Source organism: Buceros rhinoceros, unplaced genomic scaffold (genome assembly GCF_000710305.1).
Source record: "Buceros rhinoceros silvestris isolate BGI_N320 unplaced genomic scaffold, ASM71030v1 scaffold7601, whole genome shotgun sequence".
NCBI lineage: Eukaryota > Metazoa > Chordata > Aves > Bucerotiformes > Bucerotidae > Buceros > Buceros rhinoceros.
Window position 1 is genome coordinate 41,960 of NW_010394777.1, and position 14,173 is coordinate 56,132.

General features: G+C 38.3%; 1 protein-coding gene across 1 annotated transcript in view; it reads right to left on the bottom strand.

The window, feature by feature from the left end:
* Nucleotides 1–14,173, bottom strand: part of KIDINS220 (kinase D-interacting substrate, 220kDa) — a 67,401-nt gene that overhangs the window by 32,270 nt on the left and 20,958 nt on the right. The window contains exons 13-21 of the mRNA XM_010145322.1: nt 13,508–13,687; nt 12,989–13,154; nt 11,904–12,055; nt 9,273–9,562; nt 8,505–8,645; nt 7,623–7,866; nt 7,385–7,473; nt 6,234–6,378; nt 2,297–2,459 (exon numbers count right to left, since the gene is read on the bottom strand). Coding sequence (XP_010143624.1) covers nt 2,297–2,459; nt 6,234–6,378; nt 7,385–7,473; nt 7,623–7,866; nt 8,505–8,645; nt 9,273–9,562; nt 11,904–12,055; nt 12,989–13,154; nt 13,508–13,687 — 1,570 coding nt within the window. The remainder of the gene's footprint in view (nt 1–2,296; nt 2,460–6,233; nt 6,379–7,384; nt 7,474–7,622; nt 7,867–8,504; nt 8,646–9,272; nt 9,563–11,903; nt 12,056–12,988; nt 13,155–13,507; nt 13,688–14,173) is intronic.

The window sequence follows — 14,173 nt, forward strand, 5'->3', positions numbered from 1 at the left end:
GTAAATATGATCACCCAAATCACCAGACAGATGAGATCTCAGACTGCATCAGTAGAGTTACATAATGAGTCCCTCAGATAGGTTAAACAGAAATGGCTGAGACACATCAAGTGTCTCTCTCTTCCTAAGCATGCAGCAATTATATCATTATTAACTTTTTTTTTAATGGTTAAGAAGTATAAGAAAGTCAGGTTTTTAAACTTTATTATTTTCATATCAGATAATCCTGTTGGTAATTTTTGCTACCAGTTTTTCTGGTATTGCAGGTAGAATACAAACGGCTTTACTTAAAAGATGATCGTCACCTTCCCTTTTCCAATACACGGTACAGGATTCTTCACTGTTTCTTTACATTACAGATCCTAGTTTTATACACTAGAAATTTATTCATACATTTACAACTGTCAGTTATGAATTAGCACTCTACTCAAGGGCTATCTTACTTCCAAACACAACCTGCATAGCAAGAGGCACAACAGCATAGCAGGATTCATGAAACCTCCTCCACACCTGAACTAACAGACACTGACACATTGAGTATCAACAGCTCAAGTGTCTGTACTAAAAACAAAATAATCCAGAACCCAAGTAAGTCAGTCATTCACATTTAATTGTAACTGTCCTTTCCTTCTCCTCACATTGGCTTACTACAGATTTAAGGTTAGTTTATACCAGAATTACCACTACCCATTTATGAGAATGACTCAGGTCTCTAATTAATACTCCCTTTGGTTTATCAGAAAACTGAAACATTGTTACACCTTGAAGATAGCTTTGGACTTTGATCACTCCAAAGGGATTTATTACATCAATGCTAATAATCAAAAGGGTGCAACGAAAATGGTGAAACATGCCACATGGCAAATTTAAATAAAGAGAAGTTAAGACTTATCCACAGCAAGGGTACTGGAAGGCATGACAGGAGAGGGAACCCCCAATGATTTTGAATTATTATATTTACCTGAACACATAAACATTTGTGACACTAACCACGTGAATCCACAATGCAGAGGTAGGTTCTCATTATTTTATCTGTGATTTCACAGGCATCTTATACTCAGAGGAAATGTAAAACCCAGGCAACGGATCCATTCTCTAGAGGACAGTGATTTCTAATCAAGCACGCACTTACTTCTGAAGTTTGATACTTTGGAAAGAACTTCCCAAACTGAAGCCGCTCCAGTCTACTACTTGCCCTCTTTGTCTACCTCCAATCCTGTCTCATCATGCCCAGTTCACCCTTGTTCCTCTACCTTCTGGGTGCTCTCTCTTTCAGATCTTAACCTCACTTTGACTTTCCTTTCCTAATACAGTCATCTTTGCCATCAATCCCAATTCCATTCTCAACACTTCAACGATTTCCAACCCATCCTAGACTCTCATCCAGCTCACCTTCTCCCATTCTTTGACTCAGTGCAAGGGACCTTTCAAAAGTTTTCTGTCCAAGTTCATTCTTTTCTCCATTCTTTCCGCCATTCTTTCCCTGGACCCTGCAAAGTCTCTAGATTTTCTGGTAACTTGTTCAATCAGTTCCAGTACTCCCTCTTTACCTCAACTGTTCTTTTCATCTGATCTCACTTATTTCTTATTCAAGTCATAAACTTATTTTCTCTAACTGACTTTTGTTCTCAGATTCTGCTTTTTTCTTACAGGCCCAACTCCCAGTCACACCCCCTTCCATTCCTCCCACTCTCATCAGGCCACTTGTCACAATCCAGAAGTCCCTTCTTACAAGTAACCAGGTTCTGGAGAGGCATGTTCACTGGCAACACAGGCACCATTTGCTCTCAGTTGCAACATCTATACAGCTCTGTTGACAGCAACTTGTACCAGCAATGGAGAAACATCATGCTTCACTTTCATATTCCTGCCATGTACTCAAGTACTCTTGCTAAGCACCAAACCTTCAGAGATCTTTACTAGTGAAGGCAGTTTTTGCAGAGCTTAGTTCAAATTTCTAACTAGGGGAAAAAACCCAACTTCTAGCTTAGCCAATACAAAGATTAAAATTATATCAAGAGACAGCAGCAGAGCTAGCTATCTGTGAGAGAATTCCACCATAATTCTCTTTGTTTCTAATACAAAACACACACGCGCACGTGATGCATTAAACAGCGATGAAAGTCATTTAAAAGTTTTTAAAAGTTTCTAAAAGTTAACAGAAGATGGTTAAGACTGTGGGAATTTTGAATTACAACTTGGTAGCTGTTTGAAATCCATGATAATCTAATAATCAGTAATAACGATCACTATTTTCATAATTGAAAGCGCATACCATTATCAGAGTAACACCCACCTCTCATAGATCGTTTTCAAAGTCAGCTGATCTGGAACACTTTCAGTCTCTTCAAGATGCAGTATGAGCCACGATGTTCTATACGGCCACTGCTCTGTGAGATTGATCCAACTTGCCAGTCTATCCCAGTTGAATGTGATCTGATTAGCTCTTAACAAACGACCTAATGGAAGAGAGAAGGGGAAAAGAAACACAGGGGTTTTTTTTTCCTTGCTTCAGCAACCAGTGAATACCATAAAAAGAAATGATGTGTGCTTGTAGCAAGTAACTCTGTAAAAGGGCACTGAGGCATCCATCTGCCGATCTATAAGAGTCACGAGATGTATGTTGCTTCTGGGAGCTAAGACTTGAGACACTGCCAACAGGGTGACACAACTTCTCAAGAGCACCGACTACTATCCACTGTTACTGTCTTTCATGTGGGCAAGAATGACACTGCAAGCCAGAACCTGGGCAGAATCAGTGGGGACTATAAAGCCTGGGGGGTGCAAATGAAAAATACTGGTGCCGAAGTTACCTCTTCCTCCATTTTACCGGTTAGAGGAAAAAGGGCAGCCTGAAATAGATGTATAATGCTTGACGACTTCTGGCTACATGGCTGGTGACTTCACAAGGGTTTTATGACAAAGGGAGATTCTTTGAGGACTATAACCCATTACAGAGGGGTGGAATCCACCCATCTAGAAGAGGCGAGGGAACCTTTGGCAACAGTCTGGCCAACTTGGTGAGGTGGGCTTTAAACTGAAGGACTCGGGGCAGGGTCCAAAATGGCAATGCTCATGCTATCTCATCCAACTGGGGAATAAACCAGACCAAACAAAGCAGTAGCAAATGTTCCTTAGCCGCCTTCCAAGATGAGATTCAGAAGGCCAGCTACCTCAATGATGGGCTCTCTGGCAGCCCTCTCCAGGGAAACCTTCTTGCTCGATCACGTCTCTGAAATGCCCGTACACCATCATGTACGGCACAAGGAATAAACAGGAAGAACTGGACACCTGTGAGTGGTTGCAGGGCCATGATCTCATTGCAATTATAGAGATGTGGTGGCATAGCTCACATGATTGGAATGCCATCATGGGCAACTATGCACTTTTTAGGGAAGCCAGGCCAGCAAGCTGAGGTGGTGAAGATGCTCTTTTTGTGAGAGAGCAACTGGAATGTATCAAGCTTTGCCTAGACGAGGATGAAGAATGAGTCAAGAGCTTATGGGTGAGAATTAAGGTGCAGGCTACTGTGGGTGACACTGCTGTGGGTGTCTACTACAGGTCACCTGATCAGGAAGAGGGAGACAATGAGGCTTTCTACAGACAGATGAAAGTAGCCTCACAGTCACAGGCCCTGGTTCTTATCAGGGACTTAAACCACACTGATATTTGCTGGAAAGGCTACGCAGCAGGACACACACCATCCAGGAGGTTCCTGCAGTGCAGTGATAATTTTGACACAGGTGAAGGAGCCAATGAGGAGAGATGTGCTGCTTGTAGTAACAAACAAAGAAGGTCTGGTTGGGGATGAGAAGGCTGGGGGCGACCTTGGCTGCAGTGACCATGAGATGGTGGAGTTCAGGATCCTACATGGAAGAGCAGAGCAATAAGTAAAATTACAATCTTGGACTTCAGGAGAGCTGACTTTGGCCTCATCAAAGACCTACTTGGAAGGATTCCATGGTTAGGACCCTAGAAGATAGGGGGGCCCAAGAAAGCTGGTTAATAGTCAAGCACCACTTACTCCAAGCTCAAGATCAGTGCATCTCTGAGTAAGAAATCAAGCAAAGGAGGCAAAAGAGATGCACAGATGAGCAAGAAGCTTCTGGAAAAACTCACTTGGAAGAAGGAAGTTTACAGTATGTGGCGAAAGGGACTGGTCACGTGGAAGGAATATAGGAACCTTGTCACAGTATGCAAGGATCCAAAAAAGAAGGCTAAGGCCAACCTGGAGTTAAATCTGGCAAGGGATGTCAAAGACAATAAGAAGAGCTTCTTCAAGTACATTAGTAGCAAAAGGAAGACTAGAGCAAACTGGGTCTGCTGCTGAGTGAGGTGGGTGCTCTAGCGATGGAGAATACAGAGAAAGTGGAGTTACTGAATGCCACCTTTGCTTCAGTCCTTACTGCTAGGCTGGCCCTCAGGAATCCCAGTCCCTGGAAGAAAAGAGAAAGTCTGGAGAAAGGAAGACTTTCCCTTGGTTGAGAAGGATCAGGCTAGAGATCAGTTAGGCCAGCTGGACACCCACAAATCCACAGGCCCCAATGGGATGCACCAGTGAATGCTGAGCGAGCTGGCAGATGTTATTGCTCAACCATTCTCCATCATCTTTGAAAGGTTATGGAGAACAGGCAATGTGCCTGAGGACTGTAGGAAAGCCAGTGTTGCTCATCTTCTATAAGAGCAAGAAGCACGACCCAGGAAACTACAGGTCTGTCAGCCTTACCTCCATCCCTGGAAAGGTAATGGAACAGCTCATTCTGGATGTCATCTCTAAGCATGTGGAGGAAAAGAAAGTTATCAGGAGTGCTCCACATGGATTCACCAAGGGGAGATCACGTCTGACCAATCTGTCAGCCTTCTACAATGGTATGAACTAGCTAGGTAGAGGAGGGAAGGGCAGTGGACATTGTGTATCTTGACTACTCTGCCCTAGTGAGGCCACATCTGGAGTTTTGGGCTCCTTGGTTCAAGAGAGACAAGGAACTTCTGGAGAGAGTCCAGTGGGGTGCTATGAATATGATCAGAGGACTGGAGCATCTCTCTTATGTGGAAAGGCTGAGAGATCTGGGTCTGTTTAACCTGGAGAAGAGAAGAATGAGAGAGTATCTGATCAATGCTTATAAATATCTAAAGGGCATGTGTCAGGAGGATGGGGACAGACTCTTCAGTGATATCCAGTGACAGGACAAGGGGGAATGGGCACAAACTGGAACACAGGGGAAATTCCATGAGGAAAATCTTCTTTGAAGGTGACAGCACTGGAACAGGCTGCCAAGAGAAGTTGTGTAATCTCCTTCTCTGAAAATACTCAAAACTCAGCTGGACACAATCCAGTCCAAGCTGCTGCAGGTGAACCTGCTTCAGTAGGTTTAGTAGGTTTAGGAGTTGGACTAGATGGTCTGCAGAGGTCTCTTCCAACTTACACCATTCTGTGATTCTGTAAAGCCCATCCAAAATGGCCTTAAACACCGCCAGGAAGGGGTCATTCACAGCTCTGGGAAACCTGTTCCAGTGCCTCACTGTCCTCAAAGTAAAGAATTTCTTCTTTATATCTAATCTAAATGCACTCTCTTTCAGTTTAAAGCCTTTACACCTTGTCCTATCACTACACGCCATTGAACAAAGTTCCTCTCCAGCTTTCGCGTAGGCCATAGCTCCATCTATGTGCTGTGCAATACAGACAGGATGATTTCTGAACTTCACCCAGGGTAGGCAATTGCCTACAATCACGTGATGCAGAACCTCCATAAATCCTTTTCCCGCTGTTTCCAGTTTTTAAACCTCAAAGATACCAATGTCTTGATTGTGTTTTGTTGAAGGAAAACATGTCATAAAATGCTTTCATCAGCCTCAGACAACCATTTAGGGAAAAAAGACACTAAAATGTAAAGGATGCATACCTGGTTTACCCTGCAGTTTGTCTTTTAAGATACTAGCACTATGAACTTTGTTCACATTAGGGTATTACGAAATGAAAAAATATATTATCCCCCTTTACAACTAAAAAATATAAAATTTCCTAAAAAATGTAGACTTGAATCATTTGCCTCCCAAATGAATTCAATGAAACAAACAAATATCATTTATTGTTTTTAATTCTACATAGAATACTCTATAATCTTTGTTTGCACTCTAGAAGAGTTTGCTTCAGGAATATTTTCCAAATCAACTCACGGACTTTTTAAGTTTACACACTACAAAGTCTCAGTGTAACTACATGCCACACTCACCTGTCACTGAAACAATATTTAGCAATCTTCTCATGGTCTGAGGACTGATATCACTGAACCAGTCCTCTGTAACCAATAGCTTGGTCAAATCAAAAGACATTTGACGGGTAATGGTACGTTGCATCTGGCGTCTTCGGTAAGTATCCTGACAATGATACAAAAGCAGCAAGGAACACTGATTAGAAAAAAAAACTTATATATTTGAAATACTTCACTTTTACTTGATTATGAAGTTAGAACTTTTGAGAACACCTGTCAACGAAGTTGACACGAAATACCATAAAAATATTTATCAGAATTTCATTCTGATTTAGCTATGTAACAGTTGAATATGATTTCCATACCAGCCAAGAACTGGTAGGAGTTACACATTTTACTTTCACGGCAATTCTGAGGGCAAAGTAGAGTGACTCAGTGAGATATTTTGTTAAAGGGTTACTAATTTCAGCATTGCCATCATTGTTTCTTACTGTCGCTACAAAAAGTTAATTCCATCCATTTCCTACTTTCTTTTTAAAATTAAAGAGAACGTCAGGTTCCCTTGCTACAGAACTTCCCAGGTCTCTACCTACAGCAGCTCAAAAGCCTTCAGAATCCTCATAATCTGCATTGCTTTTCACCACTTCCTAGATACCTTTTATTCAACCACTTTCTAATTTTACATAAAGATGTGAAAACAGAACAGGAAGCAGGAAACAAAGTGTTTCCTGGACATGTTACATTAAAAGTCTAGTAGTATAATATTCCAAATTTCTTCATTTGCTCAACTACTGCTCTGTGTTGCAACATCCTGTGATCAAGTGATACCAGGCTTACACACAAAAAACCAAAACATAAATACCTATATAGATCATAGCTAGTACCAGTATGCTTTATCATCTCATAATTCACAGACAGCTAAATTTAAGTCTTTGAGGAAAAGAACACTTTGGTGAGCAAACAAATCTTTTCCTTTTTGACAGAGCATAAGTTACCTATTTAAGAATGTACTTTTCGTAAGTGGATCATTTATATTAATTTCATGAGAATGATTTCATAAGTCTGCCAAAAAAAACCATGAAAGAAAACCGAAAAGAATAGGAAAAAAAAAGGTATGACAAGTATCTCCATTTAGTATATAAAAAAAAAAATAAAAAAAAAATCTCTCTCACCCGCCTATTGAGGGCAGTTTTGCTACCAAGCTTGGTCATGTCTCCAAGACTGTTCTGAGAAACTCTCCTGTCAACTTCTTCATGCAATCCTATGGACAGAAAAACAAAAGACAGGCATTTTCCCCATTCATATACACTTGAACTACCTATAACTGGCAACAACCTAAAATTATTTAAATAGTTTGTTCCAAAAACTAGACTTCTGGAACTTTCACATCATCCTCCTGCATAACCTTACCTGCATTATCTGAATAAGGAATATCCCCATTGGTTGTTGAAGCTACCATCATTCTTTTTGCATTACTGAGTCCTCGGCTATTCAGAAAAACGGGCAAATGGACTATGTTTCGCATGTAATCATGTCCATTTATGTTTGAATCACGTAGAACACTGTTGAGATTCTGGTTAATAGCCTTTATAATAATGTGTGGGTCGCTTGCAAAAATAGCAATAAAGGGGCCTTTTGAAAACAAGACTCGCACCTGTAAAAAAGTAGACAGTACACCTTGTTAATAAGAGTTAATAGTAGTCGTGGATCATTTGAATGTCTGACTCAACATTTCATATTCATTCTGTTCAAATTATAAACCTGAGAGGGCAAGACACATACAGAGATGCCAGTTTCTTCTCTGTGAGATACCTAATGTTAGGAACTTATCCACAAATAGAAATAATCAAACATCACAAACCAGCAGGAGAAGTGAAAGTGGCAGTCATCACCAAGAAGGTATCATGCAGTAATGTCCTAGCCCTCCTCAAATATTCAGCATTTAAGTACTTTCCATCTGAAGTACTTCAACACTAAGCACAAAAAATGGTCCAAACATTTTAAGTTTGTTTCATCAGGAAATTAATTTTCAATAATATACATCTGATTATTTCAAAACTTTTCACAAGTATTAACCTGTACTGGGATTTAACTTTCAACTTCTAGAAGCCATTGCTCTTATATTACAGTTATGTCAATGTATATAAATGTTAAAAGAGTACAACACACAGACTCTGTATACATGCCTTCTTTCTACACAAAATACACAGGAACTGTATGTATCTGAGCTCATCTACAGAAGACATCATTCAATTGATCCAGAGATCATCTTCATAAAATGATCCAACTCACCGTATCAAGCATCTGTAAAACTTTGTCCTGTTCACAAGCATCCAATCCATCAATAATTACAACAAGCCTTGTTTGATTCTGAGTGAAGCTGTCAATGGTTTTTGCCATTTTGGCCATCAGTTCCACTTCACATTTCAAAACCTATAGAAATGAAAAGCAAAGAAGAAAAAGACATCTCTATACTCAAAACTCTCACAAAGATATAATTCCTTTTGCAGATTGCTACTTGTCCCAAAAATACTTCAATAAAATTACAACATTAAATACTTACAAATACCCAAAGTTAAAGTCCTAAAACGTCACTTCCAAAATTTGAACTTCCTATCTGCACAAAAACATTCAGCATAAGTGCATATTCCACTTTAATGTATCAACCTAGCCTTACTTAAATTCCATTTATGCACTGTAAATCAGTACTGGTAGCTTCAGCTAATCCTCAAAAATTGCTCTGCATAAAATACACACTAAAATTTTCTGTCTTACAGCCAAGCAAATTACGCTATTACTCTGATGCTCAGTCATTCCTATTCAGATATGCAGTCTGTAGATTTTAAGCCTTTCAACACGAAGTTGCAGCAGCCAGGTCTTGTACACTAAGCATCATTACCAGTGGAACAGAAGTGTTCCCTTCAGAAAAAAAACTTACCAAGGCTCACTCTAGTCTTGCAAGACTTGGCATGATTAAATCAATAGCATCCCATTTAAGAAGGCTACAGGTTTGGGGGTTGGTTTCAGTTCTTTTAATGGCAAATTCATATAAATGCTTACCTTCATGAATCCTTCACTTTTCAACTTGTGAAGCTTGGAGGCAGCATTGTGAAGACGTTTTCTCTGAGAATTCAAAACTGAATCCATCACTTGCCACCACGTGCGACAATTCAAGATAAAGGCCAAACCAACAACACAAGTGAGAGATATAAGGATAACATTCACTGTCGTGTTGGCTGGTTCCACATTAAAAATCGCCAGCAGGGCAATTGCAGAAACCACGCAAGACAGTACGAACAGGAAAATCACAAAGGATGGGAGACAGCATGTTTTCTTCCATTTCTTTTTACCTACAAAATAAGTATTTGCTGTTAAAATGAATGCAAAATCTAAGCAGAGGTGATTACAAAATCTGTTAACTTGCATTATCTCTCATAAAACACTACGTTGCACAAACGGTTACCACAGTGTTACTATCCAGTCACACCTGTGAAAAAAAAAAAACAGTCTCAATTTGCCAAAATTCTTGGTAATTATGAAGCAGAGATTATTTCCATTGCTTCAAGAAATCCACACTGGATGGAAATGATCTTTATTAAACAGACTTCATATCAGTGATATCATCCCTTTTCTGACATCTCTCAGTAAAGTGTATTTACACAAGTAAATCCTTGGAAAACAGTATGGTAACTAGTTGGAGAGACGATACTTACATAATCAAATAATATAGTGATGCCACTGGAGAACTAAATCGAAATTGCAAGCTGCAACCTGAGACTATCCTTCTTGCATGCTAAAATATACCTACTGCATTCCTCCCTTGTTTGGGTAAGGTTTGGACAGATCACAAGGGCCTCAAGAGAATACAGACCTCCTGACTTCAACTGGATTGATAAGAAATATTGCAGCTGGAGGGTAGCACAGCTAGAGTAGTGATCAAAGAAATAGCTTTTTTTTTCAAAGTAGCAGTCTCTGCCTTTAGGATCTGTACACATCTAGAACATTCCCATCTACTGTACACATTTGTTGATAAAGGAACAGAACGTAGCAACAACCTGATGCAAAATGATGACAGCTAAAATTCAATACTTGAACTGGAATGGAAAATTTTAAATAGGCTATGTGGAAAGAATATACAAGGTTTATACACAGTCCATGCATGATATTCCAGACCAAGGTATGAGCTGGCAAGGTCTTTCACATTACTGACATATGTGACAGATAGGATTGTGATGCAGGACAAAGCAACAGAAATGCATCATGACAGGAGTGAGGGGCAAGAAGAGAAGAATAACAGCTCAGTTACAGTAACACTCAGTTCTAGTCATTTTGAAGTAGCAACATAAGCTTCCTCTAGCTAGAAAGAGACAGAAGTAGATTAGAGAGAGACTTAGGAATCAGCACTAATGAAATGGCAATTGAATAAGCTTGTCTGCAAGTTTACAGATGCAGTAAAAATTAAAGATAAGGAGACTAAAAAGAAACCTATATGGAATTTCTATGAACATCTAGAGACAAGAAATCTATGACCTGAGACCTACAAACAACTGGAGACAAGAGATGATGTGCAAAATCAAAGAGATAAAATTAAAAAAAAAAATCAATTAGATAATTAGAGAGAGCACAGGAAGGCAACAGAGCCAAGGAATACAAGAGAAATGTAAGATTACAAATGAAAAGGAAAGGATGATTACTGCAACTCATCACAAGAAGCCAGCACTACACTGCCATTCTCAAGTCAGTTTTGGGAGAAATTAGAGCATGATGAAAGCTGTTTCACTGAAGTTAAGTAGCAGAACTGCAGAATGTCTAATATAGAAATAGGGATGAAACTTATAGAAATAAGGATATAACTCCATATATCACTTTCATAAAGAACATTCAGTGAATTTGAGAAAGAACAATTAAGAGTAAGTTGTGTTCAGCACACAGCATGTTTTTTCCACACTCTGCAAGACAGGAGAGTCTGATCATTTCACTTTGTGAGACAAGACAGCATGTAATAGACTCCTCAATTTGTAGTCAAGGTCAAAAAGAAATCATAAGTAACTGACTGAAACTGAACTAAGAAATAAGTCTTCTATGATATGAAAGTTACCCTAAAGAAAACCCTTTCTTCACAGTATCATACTCTGTTCTGCACATGTTTCTCAGAAATTTACAGATGGGACAGAAGAAAAAAAGTTTGTTCCATATGGATCAAGTAGGAATATCTCATCCCATCCTACCAGCACTTAATAACAGCAACTTACAGCTTTGGACCAACATATTCTATACATTTATTATTTCCAAGAGTAACTAGTGGTCATTCATAAAAGGTCTGAATTAAAATCTAATAAACTAAACAAACTTCTCTTCGCTATACACAAAAGTATACTTTTCCACTTGTCTGACACAATGACTTAATTACTGTGGAAAAATACCATGCTGCATCTAAAAAGATGTAATATAAATATACATTTCCATTGACTCTTCTGAAAATAGTACTTCACAGCAGATACTTCTTTATGATATTAATAAAATCAACATGAGGAAAGAAAACAGGGCATTTTTCTCTCCAAAACAATACAGAGTTTCCCCTTCTGTGTGAATTTCTGCATTGCTACAGCTGTTTCTAATGTGAAAAACAGAACCTCCAATAACAGTGCACTGAAACGGAATAATCAGAAATGTCATTCAGGTAATAAAAACCTTGTGTATCTTCTGTCTTGAAAACTCGAAATAGCCGTGTTGCTAAGAAACCAAATTCCCTTTCACATGCATCAGAGAGGGTAGCAATCATCTCTGCCAATGAAGTTTCTCCACCTACACTGGACAGCCTATTGTAGTCCGTAAACAAAAATCTGAAAGAGAAAAAAAACATGTATTTTGTGTACTTCAGAAAGCTTCAAATATTTTCTGGCAACCAAAACAAAAATATTTCTGCAGCTCTGCAGCTGTAAGCTTTTTCAGGTGGCACAAAGTGTAAAATACTTAAATAATTTATTTTAACTTCTACATGGAATTTAAGTATTTGTTTCTCTATTTCTTCTCCAGTTATCGACCTTTATTTTGGACGTCCTACCTTTTCTAAAACTTGAATTCTGAAAAAGGTAAAATGATCACATTGCTACCAGCACCTCAGATAGCAGTAGAAACATAAAAATATCTTTATGATGCCAAAACATAATATTGACAAGTATTTTAAAATTACCTTCAACATTAATTCTCCATTTATGGAGGATTTAAAAAAAAAATACAGAAGAACAAGATTATATAAAAGCACCATGAGGCTAAAATACAATTCTCCAAAAAACAGAACTATAAAACACATGGCATAAATTTTCTTGCTTTCAGGCAAACTAGAAACTTTGAGCAGTCTGATGCTCTACTTACAGGGCAAAAGAAGGGATAAGGGAAAACAGGAAAAAGGAAGAAAAACTAACCTTATCAGAAGTAATCAGTGAAACAACTATTAAACATAATACACAGTAAGATATACCAGAAAACTATATTCTTATTTTGACTGCTGAAAATTTTTTATTAATATGATAGTCAAAACCCCTAAAGATCAGTAACTTTCACCAACTTTGGCACAGACTTTGTCTTGAAAACACCACCATCTTCTTCACACTGAAAAATTTTACTCCATGATCTTCCAGGGCTACCATTTTTCAAACAGGAATCTCAACAGCTTTCCGTAAGAATATAAACATGCACATCAACAGGCACAGTTTGAAAAGTTTCAGAGTGAACCTGAACTAGTCATTCAAGAGTAAATAAATGAAATAACCAACCTGACAGGTAAAGCTTTAGTTGTTTGCTCTGGTAATTCTGGTGGGTTCACAAACATGAGTTTAAGAAGCAACTCTAAATATCCAATATGTCTTGCCAACCTTGCACTTAACACCCAGGCCCAGTTCCAGCTCTCACCTTCTCTTCGACCACCAAAGTAAATTACAGCTAAAATATTAAAAATTTAAGAAGATGTTATGGCTATATTTTAGGCAACATTCACAGGAAGTTTCAACAGATTAGGCACAAAGTTGCATAAAAGGAGTTAAATGAATTTTTAGCAGTTATGGCTAAAAATAAGAATGATAAGAGTACTGTAATGAAGTTAATATATTAAATTTGTCTTTGTTTTCAAGAATGCCCTCTCAAACTACATGCAAAAGCCAAGGAAAGGGTCCAAAAAGGTCCTATTTTCTATGAAAACATTCAGTATTTTGTCTAAATTACAAAGCATGGCTACAAAACAATACTGAATTCCAAAAATATAAACCCCCACAAACTTCATTTAAAAGATGACTTACTGAAGAAAATGTAGAGAACTGCTAATAAGCTGAGCGACACTGCTATTCCAAGCTTGGCATCCACTGTGAAAGCAAGCAATAAACCCAAACCTCCACACAGCAAGAGTGTGAGGAACACAACAAGCCAGGAGAACTGAAACAGAGGTTCAATCTGCTGTCCTGCAAAAGTCTTCATTTCATCTAAAACAAAAAGACAAAGACCACTTAACATGTTAAATCATTCTAGAACAGAAAGCAAAGTATTATAATGATCATTTTTGAAAACAAATACTTTACTAAACTGGATGTTTTCCGTATTATTTATCAAAAAAAGACAACGATGCTCGAATTCTTCTTCGGCCAAAACCTTAAGTTTTCATCCATGCAGTGGATGAAACCATTTAAATACATAGTACTTGCACTGTTTGCTGCAGATTTTCTACTCTTAAAGGCATATTAAAAGCCATGACATTTCCTGTCCTCCTTCAAAAGTTTAAAATATTTTATGACACCAAGAAAAATAACCCACCATATCTGTCATTAAAAAACTCAACTCCCAAAACCTCTATCACTGAAATCTAGACCATGTTCCTCAAATAGTCAGATATAATAGTACAATAAAATGTCATCAGTATTTGTTTCTGTTTGCTGATATTTACTGTTTGTTCATATTTACTAAAGCAGGAA